This window comes from Macrotis lagotis, chromosome 1 (genome assembly GCF_037893015.1).
Source record: "Macrotis lagotis isolate mMagLag1 chromosome 1, bilby.v1.9.chrom.fasta, whole genome shotgun sequence".
Classification (NCBI taxonomy): Eukaryota; Metazoa; Chordata; class Mammalia; order Peramelemorphia; family Peramelidae; genus Macrotis; species Macrotis lagotis.
This window is the reverse complement of record NC_133658.1, coordinates 281,859,770-281,881,895: the sequence shown is the minus strand read 5'-3', so window position 1 is coordinate 281,881,895 and position 22,126 is coordinate 281,859,770. Positions and strand designations below refer to the sequence as shown.

The 22,126-nt window shown below is 37.1% G+C and overlaps 1 protein-coding gene across 4 annotated transcripts in view; it reads left to right on the top strand.

Annotated features, from left to right (window-relative positions):
• CCDC187 (coiled-coil domain containing 187) overlaps positions 1-22,126 on the top strand; it is a 130,496-nt gene that overhangs the window by 23,495 nt on the left and 84,875 nt on the right. For 3 of the 4 annotated variants that reach the window (XM_074210687.1, XM_074210686.1, XM_074210689.1), the window contains 5 exons: positions 1,515-1,649; positions 2,575-3,227; positions 5,109-5,194; positions 6,810-7,465; positions 8,953-9,040. In XM_074210687.1, the coding sequence (XP_074066788.1) occupies positions 1,515-1,649; positions 2,575-3,227; positions 5,109-5,194; positions 6,810-7,465; positions 8,953-9,040 (1,618 nt within the window). The remainder of the gene's footprint in view (positions 1-1,514; positions 1,650-2,574; positions 3,228-5,108; positions 5,195-6,809; positions 7,466-8,952; positions 9,041-22,126) is intronic. The other variant, XM_074210688.1, reaches the window with a different exon arrangement.

The window sequence follows — 22,126 nt, the reverse complement described above, 5'->3', positions numbered from 1 at the left end:
CTTAGCACAATACTTCCCTAAAAGCCAAGTGGTCTGGCATTTTGGTCACTGACCTTACTTGTATTGAGGTAATCCCTATTTTAGAACTTTCAGGGGGATCCGTAGTGAGTAAAAGAATAGGGGCATATCTGGCCTTGGGGAGGTCTTATGCCAGTGAAGGCCAGTAGCTTAGTGCAAAGGCCAGCAATTGGCTGAGAGTAAACAGAAACCTGACTTTATTATTAATTTGATCCCAGCCTGTGAAAGAGTTAGGAGATAGGAGAGGCCAGGGAACATGTAAATTATTTTGCATCCTTTATAGCCAATCCTACAATCTGAGTTGATCAAGAAAACCTTATTGGAGAGAGATAGAGACAGAGAGAATAAATGAGTGAGTGGGGGGTGGGGAGAGAGAGAGAGAGAGAGAGAGAGAGAGAGAGAGAGAGAGAGAGAGAGAGAGAGAGATCAAGTGTCTGTAGGTAGAGATTGTCTATGTATTTGTAACGATCTTGGTGTTGATATTGGCATTTGGTGAATGTAATCTGAAATTATGAAGTAAAACCTTGATAAATGGTGTTTATTATGTGACAACATTTATTAAAGAAAACTCATTTGTGTTTGTGATGTGGTAGATCGTTTATTTTTGCATTATACAGAGTCTCATTCTGCCTGAGCTAGAAGCTTTCATTGATTCTCTTTCTCTGTTCCTGCTGACTTGCACCAGTTTAAAATCAAATTAGTTTACTCTCATGAGGTGCAAATCATCAAAAATAAAATGATATTTCCATTAACCCTCACTCTGGTTCACTGTGTAGTCCATTGAGCTTGAGTTACGTTAGTGACGATGCTCTTTCCTTGACTAAGGAGGCAGCTTTGGTTTACAGAATAAGCCTCATGTCTGGTCTACAAGTTACTGTGCTGGGAAGGCCAAAAGAGACAAGGAAACTAGTTCATTTTGGTCAGTTTCTGTGTCTTGGATTTCTCATTTCTTGATAAAGATCATGGTAAGCTGATATAAGGATGAAAAGAGAAGGTTTCTGGAGAAAAGCCATCCTTATCCTCATTTCTTGCCTTAGTATGGTGTAATATCAATTCCAAAATATGTTCACAACCATTTTCATATTTGGTTCTTATTAACCAGTTCTGTGTGCTAAGTAGGGGAGGTGGTGTATCTCCATGTAACCTTGGAGGAAGATACAGTCAAGAGAGATAGGTAAGTAATTTGCCTGTGGTCCTCAATGGACGCATAGCCCAGATTTCCTGATATGTAGGACTGTGTTCTTTTTTCCATTGTAATGTATCTGTAGCTCATGGCTCACATTTAGACTATGAAGCATGACAGTCTTTCTAAATAACAAGTCTTCAGGATAAGCAATGGAAATATTCTTGCCATTTTTTCCAGATGAAAAAAGTGAAGTTTGATTTAGTGATATGACTGATTAATGTGGTAGAGTTGGGACTCTTATCAAGGTCTTCCTGGACAACCCTCCAAAGGGGCTCTATTTCATCCAGGGGCTGTATGTGTTTTCTTTAAGATGCTAAGCTGGCTGGTGTTTCTGCGTGGAGAAAGGGACAGAGGCTTGTGAGGCTCCTCCTTGGGCCCCCTCCCACGTTTCTCCAGCTCCAGAATCAGGCCCTTTCAGGAGGCCTAGACACCACAAAGGAGTCAGGTATTTGGGGCTGCTCTGGAAATGGAATTCTCTCCTAAGTTTCTACTTCAGTTCTGGTCAGATGGTATATGTGTGGTATGGGAGGGAGGGGAAGAACTGAATGAGAAACTAGAAGAGAGACATTACTGAGTGTCTCTTTAGAGAAGTAGAATCAGAGCAGAGAAAATCATTAGTCTCCTGTATGCAACTCTTCCTCAGAATTTCTCTTAGACTGACCTATCAGTGATACCTGAAATTAGAATGCACTAAGTAATCCTTTGGGGTTAAACAATGCACTCTCCAAGTATTATTTTCAAATATAAAATTTTGTAGAAAGGATTTTTGGGGGGGAATATTTCTTAAATTTTTATAGGTAACCATCAACAAAAACATTCATATAAACCAGAATTTTTAAAAAAAATCACATAAATTATAAATCACTAGGAATTGAGGAGTTTTTAAAAAAGTGAAAATTAGCAAGTATTGTAAGATTATCCTTTTTGTTTCCTTGTCTCCTTGGATCTTTTCTTCTGTGCATTTAAAAAATAATATTGTTTTCATTATTTTCAGCTATATAATAATAATTTCAGTATGTGTAAGATTGTTCTGATTCTGCTTTCTTCTTGCTATAGTGCTTTGCTTCCTCTAAGTCTTTTTTCTATTCATATGTCAGTGGGAATAAGTTTATCAGGCAATACCCTCACTGACGGGAGAATGGGGCAATGGATGTGGAGAAAATGTTTCAGTCTTAGGAATTCTGTAATGATGGGATGTCTGACATTATGGCTTCTGGATAAAAGCTAAGGGTAATAAATTGGGTTAAGTCCCTTCCCAGTACCCCTGAATTGCATCTCCTTGGTGGTCAGTCTTTATCTTTCCCCCAAAGCTCCCCCCTTTGATCTTTCCCCAACACCCAACTTCCTTAATATTTTGATTATGTTTGCAGCACTGACAGAGAAGTCTCAAACATCTGAGCACATAGCACCCTCATCCCCAGATATGAGCAATCGTGTAAACTCCCAGAACTCTCCAGAACCTGCATCAACTTCATCTTCAGGTGTTGGTAATTCTGAACCATTCCAATCTTTCATGAATTTTTTGGGAAATCTACAATCACATGTAGAAGACGACCCAGATAACCAAAGAACACGATCCCAGTCTCCAAAGGGCACATCTACCAAGAAAGCAGGTGAATCAGAATGGTATTCAAAACCTCAAAATACATCAGTGAGAAGAAGAAATCTTCAAACTGTCTCAGAAGTAAAGAGCTTTTCTTCAAGGTCAGATAGTTCTGGATCATGGAAAGTATCAGCAAAAGAAGATGCCTGTCAAGGGACCCACAGAAAGACAGAAACAGCGCTATCTCGGCCATATTCCAGTACAGAAATTCATGAATTCATGAATCATAAATCAACTGAAAGAAAGAGAAAGTGCCTTGAAGCCAAACTATCTCTAAAGAAAGCCTTGGAGACAAGAGAGAAGAATTTGCAGGAGGTGTATAAGAAGCAAAGAGAAGCATCCTTTAAGAAGACCAATACCAGAGGTTCACAAATATCATCCAAGAACATTGCCTCTGTGCAACAACCTTACCTTTCCAAAGTAAGTATTTAGATGGAAGGTTTGTTGGCTGGATGGTTCTGGCCCCCCTGGTCTTTTATCCTCTGGAGATCTTGCCTTTGTTTATCTAGTGGTTTAAATTAGATCACATAAATTCATGGGAGTAAACCCAAGACTCAATCTCAAGTAGATTAGTTAGTCACTCTTCTCCATGACTACAAATTGCATCACTGGCAATTGAAATATGCATGTCATTGGGTCAGAAAAAGGATCAGGAGAAAGTATGGTAATGTTTAGTGCTAAGAAGGACAACTTAGAGTTTTTATATATTCTTAAGGGATCAATTTATCATGTTGGCATGTAAAGGATTAAATAAATATATTATTATTTACACCAAGAGTTCTTAACCATTTTTGTGTATAATAGATCCCTCTGGCTGTTTCAGAAATATGTTTTTAAATGCATAAAACAAAAACCATATGGTTCCAAAGGAAACTAATGATGATGACATACAATTATCAAAGTATACATTTTTTAAAAGTTCATGGTCCCTGGAACTAAAGGCAAAAGTTTTTTTGTTTTTAGATTTTTGGCAAGGCAGTGGGGTTAAGTTGTTTGCACAAGGCCACACAGCTAGGTAATTATTAAGTGTCTGAGGTCGGATTTGAACTCAGGTACTCCTGACTCCAGGGCTGGTGCTCTATCCACTGTGCCACCTAGCTGTCCCTCTTTTCCTTTCTTTAAAGCAGAAAATAGCTGTTAGATCAAAAGGATTTATTGATTAGAAGAGGTACTAACAAGGTCATAGAATCTACCTCTAAGAGCATGGCATGGTAGAAAGAGTGTTGGATTTGGAATTGGTCAACCTAGATTTGAACCCTGGTCCTAATACTTAAATTATGATCTTCTACATGTCAATTTTCTGGTCCTCAGTTTCTGCATATCCTAAAAGGGACTAATGATATATAGAACCAAGTTCAGGGCTATTTAAATGACCTCATACTTTGTAAAAATATAGAGCACTATATAAATTTGAGTATTCCTCTAGCCTCTAAGATCCATGATATCTTGCTAATATTGATTGATCCTCTCACTAGTAGAGTTCCCAATTCTTCTAAGTCTTATCCCATGTGATTCTTGTCTATTATAGGAGATGAAGTCGGAGATTTTCCTGTAGTTCTTTGGATATATAAACTCCTGAATTAAAGCCTATTAATCTGGCCCTGTACTTCAAAAAGAAGGACAAGTATATGTCAGTGATTTAGACTTTGATTGGTCTTTAAAGCAAAGGGTATTGAGTCAAAGATGACTTCTTGAAGTTCCTTCCAAACCTGAAAAATCTCAAGACCTATTACTTATAGGATGTAGAGTGACTACATGAAGTAGGGAAGGTATTGGCCTCCTGCTTCTTCTTTCTTTTGTAAACTAGCAAAAAACTCATGTTGTGTGTGGTACTTCTGGTCCTTACTAAAGTCTGTAGTTGTCCCCAGTAAAGCATTTGTTTTGCAGGCAGTTCTATTCTGTTACCGTTGATGAATATTTAAAGCCTTGATAAGTTTCTTTTGGGTTAGAGCTTGGGACTTGAGTCAATAGAGTTTAGCTACTGGTGATATGTATGCATATGGGGATAGAGTAGGAGGTACTGAAAGCATAGGCTATTGAACTTCTTCATCTTGAATGGTACTTTATCTTGAATACTTAGAAAATGAGGCTATGAATGTTGGAAAGAATTTTTACCTCTTGTATTCACTTAAACTGAGATCCAAGCCAACCTTCCATTTGAAAAAGGAGTCTATGTATCTCTTCTATATTTTTCCCAAGCAGAAGCCTATAATGCCCTTCACTTTCTTCAGGGCTGGTGCTCTATATACACTTGATAGAAAATGTGTATTTTTTGAACTATTGGTTATTCTTCCCACCTAGGACCAGGAATCCGAGGAATGCCAAAGGGAGATAACTCTGGAGCATGAAAAGTGTACTTTTTCAAGTTACAAAGAGTCTCAAGACAGGTGAGTATAATGAGTTCTTATTGTGTTCAGAGAACTGTGGGACATACAAAGATTAGATAAACTATCGTGCCTGCTCTCATAAAACTGTTGGTTTTAACAAGGGAATGACACGAATAACAAATAACTATGATGTACAACACTGTATAATAAGTGAGGGACAAAGTCAAATATAAGTGAAAGGTCCAAGAGGGAGTGTAACCTAGAGGATCAGGAGCAATTCCATGGAGGAGATGGGATAGAAACTGAGCTTTAAAGAATGGAGAGGGATTAAGCAGGCAAAGAGGGTGAGAAGAAATATTCTGGGCTATTTGGTGTCTCTTGAGTCTGAAGGGTAACAGCCTTGCAGACAGAATTACCTCTCTCTTTGCTTTGGCCACAGCTCATTTCTCTAGGTCTTTCTTTCCCATGGTCTAGCAGTGTCTTCTGTCTTCCTCAGCAATCTAGATTGATGATGGGGGAAGGGGTTTAAAATCAACTTTTCTCATTTCTGAAGGAAATTCTAAATGACTTTCTTTGCTCTACAATCCTGCAGAGAAGCCATCTTGGCTTTTTTTGAAGCTAACACTCGATTGAAGGATCTCCAGTAATAGGAAACTTTTTTGTTTTCTTTTGGATTGGCAAATATTTATTTGTCGCTACCATTAGATTATGAATTTCTTGAGAATAGAGACTTTCAGTTTTTTCCTTTCTTTGTATCCTCAGTGCTTTGTAAAATGCTTGGCTCATAGTGTTTGATCAATGCTTATTGACTAACTGATTTCTGACAATCTTAAAGCCTAAAAGCATTTCTCTTGCAGGTTCACTTTTTGTTTTCAAGTGTTAATTAATAAGCTTCCTTTAGTTAAAAAGTCTCAATAATGCTATTTCACAGCAGTCTTTTCCAGAAAGAATACAACCTTGACTCTTGTGCACACATGCAATGATATTTCCCTTATAACAAAGATCAGTTAATGTTTGACATCATATAATATTTCAGATCCCTAGTCCCAAGTCCTGAGGAAAAAAGGAAGAACTGATTAAGAGCGCAGAATGGTGAAATGAATTGAAAACTAATTTTGTAATCAAAAAGAACTAGATTCAATTCAGATGTCTGGGACATACTAGATGCTGAGCAAGTTACTTCTTGACACCTCCAGGTACCAGGAAGTTGTTGATTTGCTTTGGCAGAGGGAGTTTCCTCAGTTCAGCAGTGAAATCACAGGTTGTCTCAAAAAAAATTGGACTTAGATGCAGAAAACCTGGGTTTGAAAACTGGTTTTAATTTGTACTATGTGACCCTGGGCAAGTCACATAATTTATTTGGAACCTCAATTTAGGTTATATGAAAATAGGGTATAATAATAATAATTATAATTAATAGCACCTACTATGTCCCAGGCACTGTACAATGTGTTTTACAAATACTGTATCTTATTTGATCCTTACAACAAACAACCTTGGGAGGTAGGTGCTCTTATCATTCCCATTTTATAGTTGAGGAAACTGGGATAGACAGAGTTTACAAAAGCACTTTGGAAAATTTTGAAGTGTTAGATTAGTTTGAATTGTTTGTTATTAGTGGGGTTATCCTTTGAATGTTTTTCTTTTCAATAATTTTCTCCTTGTATTTGAACAGAACTTCCCAAGGTACTCAAACTTCAGTTTTAACTGGAGCTTCTGAAAGTAAGGGTAACTTCACCCTATCGGTCTCCACTAGAATCTCCCCTGAGCCACTGAAAGAGCAAAGCTTGGACCCCATCTGTTTACCTTCAACTTTGGATCTTCAGTCAAGTCAGATTGAAAACTTGGAGAAGACTCAGGTCTCTGTGACTCTTAGCAAAGAAGAAAACCCCAGGCCCTTCCAACAAAATCAGGCCAGGATTCGAATTCTTGCAGCTACTGCTCAGGTGTTGAAAGAGAGAATTGAATTGCTTACTGAGAAGCTGAACCTCCCCCGAGTATGCAGCAGCACACTCAATGGCAATTCCAAGAAGTGTATGGATACCTCCCTAGTTCAGGAGCGCCCCCCAGGACAACCATCTTGTGTTCTTGTGCTTGGGCGATTTTCCAACCTGTCTTCCTGGGGAGCTCCTGGAGGTCAAAAAGCAGAAGCGATCAAACCCCTCAGTGGCAGAGAATGTGTTGGAAAAGATGGAGTGGAGATGGAAACAAAGATACCAACCATCTTTAGTCCAGCTGCTGCACTTGGTGATATGTTGTCCTGCAGCAGCCCAAGATTGAACAGGCATCTAAGTCCTTCCCGTGAAGAGGTGCTGAAACCTAGGTCCAAAGGTACTTATCACAGTTCAGTAGAATGCTTTGACACATCAGTTTTTGTTATTTTTTGTTTTTTTTGGCAAGGTAATGGGGTTAAGTGACTTGCCCACGATCATACAGCTAAGTATTATGTGTCTGAGATTGAATATGAACTCAGGTCCTCCTGACTCCAGGGCCAGTGCCCCATCCACTGCACCACTTAGCTGCCCCTACTTATATCACTTTTAAAAAATGGGAATAGTGATTCAATTTATATCTAGATGTTTCATTATGTGAAGTTAACAAAAGTTTAAAGACACTACAGATCTGACTCTCCTTTAAAAAGCATTAACAACTACAATTTTTTTTTCCTAAGGGATGAATAAGCTATTGTGGACTTTTTTCTTTTTAGAGACATAAAAGCCCACAATAGCTGAGAACACATTTATATTGGAGCACTATATTGAAAATTTATAATTATATGTGCTATTCCTTGGAATATATATAGTCTTTTACCTTAAATAAATAATAAACTTTACTAATTCTTATGTCTTTTCCTCTGTCATCCTTCATTTGCTAAGGAAAATTTCCCTTTTGTTCTGTACACAGGTGGGTACTTCATCATATTCAGTTAATATATTCATTATGAAAATCCATATATAAAATTCATCTGACAAAAACAAACATGTTAAGGGCATAAAATTAAATCACACTGTCTCAGCAGTACATTTATTTATCCTGATTGGTTTTTTCTAACTCCACAATATAAATTCTGTGGAACTAAGGAGGAGACAGAAGCCCCTTCCTGTTTTGCTTCAGTGGGGCAGAATAGTTATTTACCACTAATAAATATTGTAGCTGAAGTAGTAACAGAAAAGGATAAAAACCAAGTATAACGATTATGATTCTGTTTCTACTATTTAAAAAGTTAATTATCTAAAACTGAATACATAAGTACACATAAGCTAATAGTGCTTCCCTTCCTCCTCCCAAATTCAATTCCCCAAGATGTGTAAAATTCACCTATCCTTCCAAATGGTCAGGAATGAATGATTACTATTAAAAGATTTAAGAGTAATTATCTCTGGAAAAGTAAATAAAAGACATGGAAATCCACATGGTTACAGAACCCTGTGTCTTCTTGCTACTCTATTCCATTCATGTTATCAACAATTTAACTGCTTCCCTCTATACTGAAGAGAAACAGCTAGTTTTTCATATCTGAGTTGGGGAACATATAAAGCCTAAAATCTAGAATCTCTAATACTTCATCTTTTTACCACTTTAATGCTTTTCTTCTAGCTATGGATGGTGGATATAAGAAGGTACAAAGTTGGTCTAGAGGGAAAAAAATCCATATCTGTATAAATTTGACTTACACAAAAGTAACTTTGTAATAAACTTAGTTTTGGGAAGAGCATTTTGCTTCTTCTCTACCTACATAAAAGATTTCCTTTATTTTTACTCAATTTTTAAAAAACTGTCAATGCTACATCACACTTCCCTTTTCTCTCTTTCCAAAGATTTTCCTCTACCTGAGAATTCTGAAGTGGAAAAAATGATACTAAAAGATAAGAAAATCATCTGTCCTCCTGGTTCTGTCATTAAAAGGTATGTCAGCCCACAGTTGGTCTAAAATTCAAAGGCACCCCTTACATAGGCAGGATCAGACTCTATGATCACATCTGGGGATCTTGCTTTTATTCACTGTTTCTAAGAAAGCCTGTGTATCTGGGAACAGTTTTGGAAGAGAAGAGGAACAGAGTCCTGAAGTTCACTTAAAAATTTTGTGACCTCTTAGATACAAAAACTACCACTCTAAATAATTCATAATAATTCATCCTTCATTAAAAGGGAGAGAGAGAGAGAGAGAGAGGGAGAGAGAGAGAGAGAGAGAGAGAGAGAGAGAGAGAGAGAGAGAGAGAGAGAGAGAGAGAGAAGAGAGAAGAGAGAAGAGAGAAGAGAGAAGAGAGAAGAGAGAAGAGAGAAGAGAGAAGAGAGAAGAGAGAAGAGAGAAGAGAGAAGAGAGAAGAGAGAAGAGAGAAGAGAGAAGAGAGAAAGAGAGAGAGCATGATGAGTTGTGGTTTTGCATCTGGGATGTATTGTATTGAATCATCCACAATCTCTTCAACTCATTTGTGTGATTGGGCAAGCTTAAAGGTGTCTCTTTAGCCATATAACAGATCAAAGTAAAGTGGTGTACTTAGGAATTAATCTCATGCCCTTGTCCTTGGTAGTTTTATGTTTTTTCCAGCTCTTAAACCCTGAGCTTCATTGCTGTCAGAACTCTTTGAGGAAGAAACAAAATAGTATTTTTCTTGTGGCAGCTGGAGAGTCAATAGATATTGAAAACTGACATTTTTCTGTTTTATACTTTCCTGTTTTGAATATCTCAGTCTGAAGGGGCTGTTCGTTCTTTGTTGGAATGAGAAGAGGAGAGGAATGGGTCAAATACAGCCTGGGATGAGGGTGAGTTAGGGCAGGCATAACCTCTCATCATTATAATGCCAGGCTGACTGATTTCCATAGGAATAATTAGTGTCAAGGGCATTATCAGAAGATATAGACCATTATGTGAAGTTGAAAGAATTTTGGATTAGTAATCAGATGGCCTCTATCCATTACTGATTGACTTTGAGCCACCTGAGCAAGTCATTTCCTTTCTTGGTTGCCAGTTTTTCCTTCTATTGGACAGGACTTTCTACACTTGATCTTAGCCAAAAGGCCGAGAAGTGATTGGACAAGACTTTCTATTTACTCCTTAATTTTATGCTTTCCAAACTTCATGTATCACTCCTCCCACACACACATTTTTTATGTAAAAGGTATGCACTTTTTTTCACAAAACAATCTGTGCAAATAATTTTTTTGGTGTATTCAAAATAAAATTGTTAATTGAATTTTTATAACAAACTCAAATATACAATAAAGGAATATAAAGGAATATAAATAATCATTGAGTTGTACTTACTCATAGGGAACATATGTGTGGGATCATTTATAGAGATAGATTGGACCTTCATGATAATCAAGTTCAACTCCCTCATTTTACCACAGAAGAAACTTGAGAATTTGCTCAGGTTCACAAGGGTGACAAAAAGTGACACAACTAGGATTTGGATTTGGATACTAAGACTATAAATTAGTACTTTTTCCACTGCATCACACTGCCTCCCAAAGATGGAAGGGAAAACACTAGAGCATTCATTAGTTATCCCCTAGTCCCCAATCTTGAAAAATCCACAGAAGAATCAGCTATAAATATCTGACTCCTGGGGTGGGGGAAAAAGTATGAGGTTGTCATACTATTTCTGGTCTCAGCTTCTCTGTTAATCTGGCTGGGGAAACCCTTCTTTGAACATTTTTCTTCAGAAGAATATGAAGCCCAGGACCTGAGCATGATTGACCACCATTAGCAGGACCAAGAGATCAGAAACACCCTAGTGTCTGGCTTCTGGGGAGCCTTCATGATGCCATTTTTCATAGGGATCCAGTCCCACTCACAGCAGGGACTTTGTGGGTTGAGGGGCCCTAATTTGAGTAAATTTAATGTGTTTGTCTCAGTTTTGCTGACTTTGATTTGAGTTTTATTTTCACTGAAAAAAAGGTGGATGTGATTCTGTGGAACTTGGATTTGGAAATGTTTAGTGGGACATTTTCCTCAGGTTGAAAAACCTAATCAGAGAATCTTTGGAGTGGGCAAAGGAGAATTGGTGTGAAGAGGAAGAGATAAGATTAAGATTATTACAGATATGTGTATCTTTTAAATATAAGACAATGGGAAGGTTTATCTATGCTTACAGCTAAGTCAATTATAAACTAATGGGTATAAGCAGAAGTCTCCTGCATTTTTTTGCATAGAAATAGCTTATATCTTGTAACCCCTGCCCTAGTTCTCAGGAACAGACTGAGAAATAGCAGTTAGTGGTATGCATAGAGTTGCTTTGTAGGTACAAGCTTCTGAAGTCTATGAGGCTCTGGGAGAATAGTAGCCAGATTTTTTCCTAGGGCAGACAGAGTAGAGCTTTATTCAACAATACCAACATCTGAGACATGAGTAGGAGTTAGCTCAGCTTTCAGAAGAAGACAGTATAATTATAGGATCATAGATTTAAAGGAAGGGACCTTGGATGCCATTTATTCCAACTCTTAAGTGACTAGAAGAATCTTAGATAAGCTAACCTTGATATTTAGAATGTTAACTTTATTGATGTCAGAACTTCTGAGGGGAAAATAAAATGGCATTTTCTGTGGCAGCTGACAAGTCAAAATATGTTGAAAAGAGATTTTTTTCTATTTTCTTAGACCATAGTAGTATTTCCCCTTCTTGCTGCCTTATTCTGACATCTCAACCTGAGCTAGTCTGTGAATTCTCTGTTCAGGAAGGGAGAGAAGGGATAAATCAGTCTAGAATGAGGGGAAGACTGACATTTCTCACCATTTTGATACTAGGCTCATGGGCAGGGTTCATAAGGATAAAAGACTTGTCCTGAGGGTATTGTCATGGGCAGGAATCATGGCACAAGATATTAAGAAGATTGCCTGGTATGGCAGAAAGAACACTAGATTGAGAATCAGAAAACTTTGGTTCTCATCCCAGTTCCATTATTGATTGACTTACTTTGTTTGTGTCCTTGTAGAAAAGATTCACCTTCTCTGAGGGTCTGTTTTTCCTTCTCCAGATCAGAACTAAGAAGATCTATTCTTTAATCATGGAGTCCTTTAGCTAAGGTGGTGCAGAATATATAGAGTGCTGGACCTGGAATTAGGAAGTTCTGAATTCAAATCCTACCTCAGTCATGGGAAAGTCAATTAACTTTTTGCCTCAGTGTCTTCATCTGTAAAAAGATAATAGCACTATCTTCCAGAGTAATTCTGAGGATAAATGAGATATTTGTAAAACTTTTCACAAATCTTAGCACTATATAAATGATAGCAATTATTATTATTATTATTATTAGGGATTTTGTCATTATTACATAATAAATTAATGTAGCATTTAGATAAATCATTTAGAGCTAAAATAGTAGAAAACTATTGTTAGGGATAAATAGACCTTAGAGTCATTTATAAGCTAATATGTATCTTAGTATCTGACTTAAGTTCTATACACCCCGCAGTACCTACTTCAACAGCTTTCAAGAGCATAAGAACGAATTGTTCTCATCTGCCTGTTATTCTGGGAAAAGTCTTCACATGCTTGGAATAGACATCCCCTAAACTAACCCATAGGTTTGAGGGCTGTTGGTTACCCTCAACTGGTTTAATCTCTTTGCTAAAACCTTTTATTGGGTGTGGCCAGTATGCATGCTATAGCTTCTTGGAGCTCCAGTTGGGATTTGAATGAAAGGTGGATGCCAAAAGTAGCCCTGAAAAGGCAAGCCCTTATACCAGAGGTTCTAGTCCTTCCTGAACACCCCGCATACCCCATGCCATAATTAAGGAAGAGTTAAAAGGCCAGATTGCCTGAATGGTAGAAAGTTAGAGAAGCCTGGGCCATCACCAGCTGTCCTGACTTTCCTCACTGTGGAAGAGTGAGGTTAATTTCTTGGGGGCAGTTTTGCCTCACTTAAATCTAATCCACCCACAAGTTAAGAAATCATTCCATGATGTCGTTGGTCCTCTTTGAAAAATGAAAGAATAACAAATTAATATGTATCAGAAAGATTCCTGGTCCTGTTGAAATGACTTGTATCTTATAACCCTTAAACCCTTATTTCACTCACTGGCAAATGCTCAAAATCAGTAGCAGGGGAATGATATAAAGTTTGGTACATGGACACATGCTACTAGAATCTAAGAGAAATGCAAAAATATCCAGAGCTGTTAACTACTTACTAGAACTGTTACTTGGGAGACTGGACACCAAAATCTGGTGGGCTAATTCTTTTCAAGAGAGTGCCAAAAAACCATATTTGGATAACTATGCTAAGAAGGCTGATGGCCACTTTTCTTTTCCTTCATTCCAGCCCCCCAGTCCCAGAGACCACTCTGCCATAGTAGCATATCCATGACTTCCTATTATCTTCCCCCAAATACTTGTCTCCTTTTGTGGTTGAAGGACTGATAATTGTAGAAAGTATTATTGGAGGGAAGAGGGTATTGGACTAGCCTGTCTGGAAGATAGATTCTCTCAGCTTAATAGTTCCTGACTGGGATGGAGGTTTCATGTCACTTGGGACATCTTGAGATCATCAGTAATGTTGAGGTACCCTGGACCTTCCCATACTTCAGGTGAGGTTTCTTTAGTCTTATCCCAGTCTATCCCACACTGTTTTTCCCTTCCCATGATGTCTACATGAAAAAAAAAGGTTTTCTGAGATATATTCAAAATAAAGATCTGAGATTTCAGAGATCTTTAAGGAATGTATATATATATATATGCATATATATAATATGTATATATGTGTGTATGTGTATTTTAAATCGGTAGCATTAGCAATGTGTACTACAAGAGAAAATGCATTTAGATTTAGAGTCAAAAGCCTATGTTCTAATCATATCTCTTGTTCCCTATATGACCTTGAGTGGGTCACTTAAAACCTTTTCTTTTCTGCCATGGCAATTAGGGTTAAATGACTTGTCCAGAGTCACACAGTTATTCTCAAGTGTCTAAGACTGGATTTGAACTCAGGTCCTCCTAACACCAGGGCCAGTGCTCTATCTACTGTGTCACCCAGCTGTCCTGAGTTACTTAACCTTTTTGAGACTCAGTTTCCTCAAGAGTAGGTTGGACTAGATCAGAAGTGTCAAGAATCCACTAGCAAAACTCCAGAGTGGTCTAAACCAGAATAAAATATATTTGGAAAATGTTTATAAAATTTAAAAAAAACGCAATATAACATAGATAAGGTTAATTTGAGGTTTTCTGTCAAAATCCCTTTACTAAGTCAAATCCCTGAAGGGATCTGTTTCTAGTTGACACTACTATTTAGATTGTCTCTGAGGTCCTTTTCAGTTCTGATTTGCTCTTGTGTAATCCTTGATCTTAGGGAAAGAATGATCTCTCCTATTTTAAAATTTTTACTTGTTTATTTATCTATTTATTTATTTAGTCTTAAATTTTTGAGTCCCAAATTGTCTTCCTCCATACCTTCTACTCATTGAGAATTATATCATTTTACATGTGAAGTCATACAAAACTTATTTCCATATCAGCCATATTGAAAAAATAGGCAAGGAAAAATGGAGAGAAAATACTTCAATCTGTATTCTGAATCCATCATTTTTTTTCTGGATATAAATAGTATCTTTCATCATGAATCCTTATCTTGGATTATCATATTAATCAGAGTAGCTGAGTCTTTCACATTGATTATCCTTACAATATTGCTTACTATGTATAATATTCTCCCCAGTTCTACTCATTCTCTTTGCATTAGTTTATGTAAGTCTAGATTTTTCTGAAACCATGCCCTTTTTCATTTCTTGTACAATCATATTTCATCACCATCATATACCACAATTTGTTCAGTCATTCCCCAATTGATGGGCATCCCCTCAATTGCCAGTTCTTTGTGACCACAAATAGATATTATATTTTTGTAGGAATGAATCCTTTTCATTTCTCTTTTATCTCTTTGGAATATAGATCTGGCAATGGTATTGTGAGCAGATAGGTAGCATGGTGAATAGAGTGTCACACAGTGGCCCCAGTCAGAAGGACTTGAATTATTCTGGCCTCAGACACTTAACTGTGACAGGATCTTTGCCAAGAAAACCTCATATGGGGTCATGAAAATTCTATAGGACTAAGCAACAAAACAACAAGTATATGTAATAGGTATGCATAGTTTTATAATCCTTTGTGAATAGTTCCAAATGGCACTCCACAATGATTGAATCAATTCACAACATTTGTTATTTTCCTTTTCTGTTGTCTTAGCCAATCTGATGGCTAAGGTCGTGGCTCAGAGCTGTTTTAATTTGCATCTCTCTATTTTTTAGTCATTTAGGGATTTAAAACATTTTTTCCATTATAATTCTTTGAATAGCTTTGATTTTATTATCTTTTTTTTTAGGTTTTTTTGGCAAGGCAAATGGGGTTAAGTGGCTTGCCCAAGGCCACACAGCTAGGCAATTATTAAGTGTCTGAGACTGGATTTGAACCCAGGTACTCCTGACTCCAAGGCCGGTGCTTTATCCACAATGCCACCTATCCTCCCTGATTTTATTATCTTTTTGAAAATTATTAGTGCATCAACTATCAACTAAGTAATGGCTCTTATTTTATAAATTGAGCTCAACTTCTTCATATTTAAGAAATGAGATCTTCTGGCAGTTTTCTGCTTTCCTTCTAATTTTGACTACCTTTGTTTTTGTGCAAAAACTTTTAAATTTCATATAATCAGAATTATTCATTTTATTTTTGGTGATTCTATCTCATTTGGTCATAAATATTTCTCTTATCTGTGGATGTGACAGATAATTTTTCCATATTTCCTTAATTTGCTTATGATAGCAACCTTTTGATCATATCTTGGTTAATGGTATAAGATATTGGTCTTTTCCTAGTTTTTGCTGTTCACATAACTGAGGAGAAATAAATTTTTGTTCTGATATTTGGCAAGAAAATTATATTGAATTCAAAATTTTCTATTTGAATGAATGAGTAAAGCACATTTTCTACAAAGTCCTGGATATATAAATAGAAAAGTAAAATAGATTCTGCTCTTGGGGAGCTCACATTCTAATGGGGGGAGACATTTCATATAGAAGACTTTAGATTCAAGTCAGGTGGAAAGCTTTCATGATACTCAGTATGCAGTAGCAAAGCAGGTTGGCAATGCTTCTTTTTTTTTAGGTTTTTTCAAGGCAAATGGGGTTAAGTAGCTTGCCCAAGGCCACACAGCTAGGTAATTATCAAGTGTCTGAGACCGAATTTGAACCCAAATACTCCTGACTCCAGGGCTGGTGCTTTATCCACTGCATCACCTAGCTGCCCAATGCTTCTTCTTAAATGTCATTTCCACTGATATCACTGTCTTGATTTTGAACCATTTGACAACACCAAAGACTTTGATAATAGGAACTTTCTTTTCTGGGTCTCTGATATATTTGGCTGTAGAACCAGTAGAAGCAGTTCTTTCACTACAATAGGTTCTGAGAGAAAATAGTATTGAAGATGGTAGTGGGAGCTGGTCTGACCAGCACATGTTGCCTACTATCTCTCCCCTAAGGACATCATTTGAAGAGAGCTTCCTCATTGCACTTCATTCACATGTTTTCTGCCACTATCTCCTATATACCTATCTCACCCAAAGAGGTAATTCTTCTCTTTTGCCAAGAAAACCCTTCTACATGAACAAGGAATATCATTCCATTTTTCCTTCTTTAGTAGATTGGCACAGAAAAATGAAGCATGCTTCATTCTCCCAGGTTGTAGTTAACTTATGGAATAGACAAAAAACTACAGTATTTTTCTTGGTATTACAGCACTTCAGTAAAATTACATTTATTCCTGTGATATTTGTTCTATTGATGGCTACACTCTGTCTGTGTGTGTGTGTGTGTGTGTGTGTGTGTGTGTGTTTTAGGGATAGAGAGAGAGACAGAGACAGAAACAGAGACATAGTCAGAGAGGAGGGAGAAAGAAAAGGCAGAGTGAGAGAGGAAAGGAGGAGTGAGTTCAGGTTTATGTTCCACAAAAAAATCAATGTCCAAAAGTGATGCTTTAACAAGAACTTATAAAAATTAAAATCCCTTACAGACGGGAAGTGAGGGATATTTTTATTTTTTTGTGCTGAATTTTGTTGAGTTCAGAACTGTAATCTGATAATACAGGGGGAGTAGGGATAATAGTAGGTGCTGCCACATTGGAGCTTTAGTTTTTAGAATCGGAGAAATTGCCATTAGTTTAATGTGAGGGCTTTGTTTTGTAGAGATAAAAATGGCTTACTCTAAAATTTATTCCAAAGCACTTCTTGGCATCTCAACATTGTTCACAGAAAATGTTTGGACCCATATTTTAAAATTGCCAAATTAGATTGTTTTTTGGTTTCCCCCCATATTTTTCTCTCTTCCTACCCTGCCTTTTGCAGTAACAGTTTTGCGATTGGTCCAGCAATGAGTCTTAGATTCACTGATGTTTTATGCAACTGGTTTACTCTAATCAGAGTTATGGCAAGAAATATAAATCCAACAGAATTTTTATCCCTTTTAGCTCAGCAGAGACAGTGGAGAAGTTACTAGAATGAATACTTACCATTGTCTTCCACTGCTATATATAGTTCAATTCAACATTTATCAAGGAACTCTTGTGCAAGGCTATGTGTGAGAGATATAAAGACAGAAGTCAAGTCATCCTTGCTAGCATTCTAGTCAAATAATATATCTACAGTGTTAAAGAAATCTTAAAAACACTTGTGTTTCAGCTGTTAAACATTATTATTATTGTTAACAATGGAATACAATGTATATATACAAATAAGAAGAGTACATATAAAATCAAGGCAGGAGTGAGTGCACAAAGAACTTGGGAGAGGAAGATCAGGAAAGGTTTCCTGAAAGGAGGTATCCCCTGAACTGAACTTCAGATCTATGATCTGAGATGTGAAGTATATTCTAGACCTCTTGGAGGATGATTTGTGTGAATGAACTGAGGCAAAATGATGGAGTGTCACATTTGGGAAAGAGTCTAGGATGGGAGAGAATTCATGAAGGGGGGATTCTCTAAAAAAAAACTGAGTTTGGGGGCAGCTAGTTGGCACAGTTGGGGCAGCTAGGTGGTACAGTGGATAGAGCACTGGTCCTGGAATCAGGAGTACCTGAGTTCAAATCCAGCCTCAGACACTTAATAATTACCTAGCTGTGTGGCCTTGGGCAAGTCACTTAACCCCATTGCCTTGCAAAAGAAGCCTAAAAAAAAAAAGACTGAATTCTACGATTCTGTGAAAAAAAGGTAGGTGGGAGCCAGACTGTGGAAGGTGAATGAATTAGTTTTCCAAGAGAATAAAAGAATGAATGCAAGATTTTGAGCTTCTTATAGTAGGAACTGTTTTAGTCACTGTTTTCTATAGCTAGGGTCAAGCAATACAGTACAGTAATAAGTACTTAATAAATAGGTTGGCCAATTGAATATTTGATGACTTTTTTAGTTCCCATAGAACTCTAAATAGGTTATAGTCTCCACATAGTCCCTCTTTGCCTGTAGAATCCTAATTATAAAGTCAGTTCACTTAACTGTCATTTTTGGTAATAATATCAGTCTCCCTGAGTAGTTTTTTTTATTTAATTTTTCTATTGACAAGTATTTATTTTTTCTCTACTACCCACTGAGAAAGAAATAAAGAAAACAAAAGTCTTTTGTAATAAATATGAATGGTCAAGAAAAGCAAATTTACATATTGGTCATTTCTAAAATATGTCTATTTCATTCTGCATATTGAGTATCACATCTCTTTTGAATAGCATTCTTCAGTGCTAGTACTTTGGAATAATGATTGGTCATTTTACTGATTGTGATTTGTCAGCTTTCTTAAAGTTTTCTAGATTGTTTTCACAGTGTTGTTGGAACTCTACACCTTCAAAGCTTCTAAACCCCAGACAGTTGCATACTCATTATCTCATTTTTTCTAAAATTATTACTATAACAGGTTAGTAGGACAACTATTATTATTCCCTTTACAGATGAGGATATTGAGGATCCAGGGAGATTAAATGACTTGCCCAAAGATATATAACCAGTTAGAATTATAATTAAGATCCCAAGTCTAGGAATTTTTCTGCTACTGTCATAAAATAGTTATAGCCATTGCTTGAACCAGAAAAGCTTTTGTAAAAGAGACATGTCAGGGAAAAGAAAAAAGGGAGCTTTTTCTTCCCTTGGATGAGAAAGACTGGTTATTGACTTTTTTTTTCCTGTATCTTAGGTTCACAGAGTAAAAATCCCAGATTTAGAAAGAGATTGCCTTCAAAGGCAAAAACTTTATACTCTCCTTGCAGATGATCATCTAATTTCTGCTTGAATACTTTAAAGTAATAGGATCCTCACTTTATTCTTAGACAACCCATTCAGATGAAGAACATTGTTTGAGATAGAACAGTCACATTTTCCTTGGTGGTTCTCCATTTCTTTCTTTATAAAATGAGGAGACTGGATTCAATAATTCCCAATGACCCCTTTCAGTTTCTATGTTCTGGGTTTTTAACATTATGTGTTCTAATATTCTATGTTCTGGGGCTTCTTCCATCACTAACATTATAGGATTCTGAGTTCTCTTATCCAGTGGTCCCATTGCAAGGGTCTAGATAAATGTATACTGATACTGAAGTAGAAATAGTGAAGAAAAACACATTTTGAAATTTTGAGGAATCCATGAAGTTTTGGAATGTGTGAGACTTATCCCATTTTTATGATTTCTTCTAGTTATAGACCTAGTATGGGTATTGCTGGGTCATAGGGTATGATTAGTTTTATTGCTCTTTGGGCATAGTTCTTATATTGCTCTCCAGAAAGGTTGGATCATTTCACAACTCCACCAGCAATGCCTTAATATCCTAATCCTTCCACAACCTTTCCAACATTGCTTGTTTTCCCTTTTTTTATCTTAGCCAATCTGATAGGTATGAAGTGGAACCTCATAGCAGTTTTAATTTTCATTTCTTTAATCAATGATTTGGAGCATTTTTTCATATGATTTTATATAGCTTTAATTTCTTCACTTGAAAATTGTCTATTCATGTCCTTTGACCGGGAGTACGAGGAATCTTAGGAGTTGAGTAATGGGATTAATCAGACTCTTCCTAGCCTTGTCTAGGCCATAGGATAGGACAAAGAGGGAGATGGGTGGTTTCCCTCTCCAAGTCATTTTTCCTCTTGCCAGCTCACTGACCCAGATACCTGGGAGTTTGGGGAGAGGCTTACTACTTCTGTTAGTGGTTTTTGGAAGCCTTTCTCAACTGCCACCAGCCAAAGTATCTGTGTCTAGAAGTATTCTGGAATCCACAATGTGGACTGGGGCATTTTGGGAATCACTTAGACCTTGAGATTCACTGCAGCAAATGGGATGGGATAGTCCTCTTCTTTTATACTTGTAGTTCATGTGTGATAGTGGTCTTTTCTTGTCTCTTCTAGTTCCGCCTATCTGTAGGCAGTAAATGAAGCCCTAGTTACTGGAAGCTATTTTTAATCAATCTAGCAGTTTCTGGGTCACTCCATACCATGAAAAAAGAAAAGCTTATTAATGAGAAATATGAAATGAGATTTTAATTAAGTTGATTGCTGATAAAAAGAAAAAATCTGCAAATTTCCACACTAATTTTTTCTGTGCTTTTTTATAAAAAGTCTACAATATAAACAGCTACTATTTCTGTCTACATTGCTCAGTCTTTGGTTTATCTCTTTTGGACTGCTGCTAGCTTAAAAATGGCCTATTTTCTCACCCTTCTCCTAATCTTTTATTAAAACCTTAAGTACTGTGTCAAGTTTACTTTTTATTTATGCAGAGCTCCAGTCTAAGTCTTGAGCTAGCAACAAGCTACTCTTAACTTTGACTCCAGAGTTCTTCATTGATGTAGCTATGAGATAATTTGAAACAAGTTTACTTTGAGGGTAATTGAGGGATCTCAAACCCATCAGTGAGTTGGGGGAGTGGGGTGTCTAACTCATGCATGTGAAGTCTTCCACTGATGGAATGGGTGGATGAGAACAATTTTTTCCAACAGAAGGTAACTGAAACAGGCACTGTGGTGTGCTTAGAGTTTGGTTAGATATCAAAGACACCAAGATCATCCATAGTATCTAGAGTCATCACCAGTTGTCTTGACTCTGTGTTGCCATTGGACAGTGATGACTTTGGAAGAGAGAGTAAGGCCAATGACCTCGTGCAACTATCTTACTTAAATTCAATTTGCCCACCATTCCTATCTCAAAGTCCTGTGGCAGCTGGCAAGTGACAAGACAACAGGTACAAATACACTGGGAGCTGTAGTCACAACCCCACACACAGGTGGCCCAAGGCATAAGGTCATTTTGTCACTGGAAGAGACTAGAAAAGGTTCCCCTTTCTGTTGGGGGGTAGGGGGAAGGAAGGGAGGGAGAGAGAGAGAAGAAAATTCAAAACCTTGCAAAAAAATGATTGGTAGAAGCTACCATTGTATGTAATTGGAAAACACATAAAATACTTATATAATTTTAAAAAAGAAAAAGTGCCCTTGAAATTGTCTGCTTACCTTGTCTGATTACTGTGGCTCCTGTGGTCAAAATGCAAAAGATGAACAAAAACTTATCCAAAGAAGATTACACTCACCATCGGTGTATGGAATGTGTGCACTCTCATAGATGACACAAGATCCAATAGAAATGAAAGATAAACAGCTCTTGTTGCAAGAGAAACTCAGCAGATATGTTCAAATAGCAGTCCTGAGTGAAACAAGGCTGGCAAATGGAGACCAACTTACTGAAGACAGAATTAGATATACGTATTTCTGGAGTGGCTGCAGTGAAGAGGAGCACTGTGAAACTCGGGTAGGTTTTGCAATCAAAAAATCTAGTCAACAAGCTTTTATGTCTACTAAAAGCTGTGACCTACAGGCTCATGATAATGAGATTGCCCCTTGAAAGAAAATGCCATGCCACTGTCAACAATGCCCACAACCTGACGAAGTCAAGGAAAAATTTTATGAAGACCTGGAGCACTCTTATCAATGTACCAAGAGGACAAGCTTATAATTCTAGATTACTTTAATGCTAGAGTG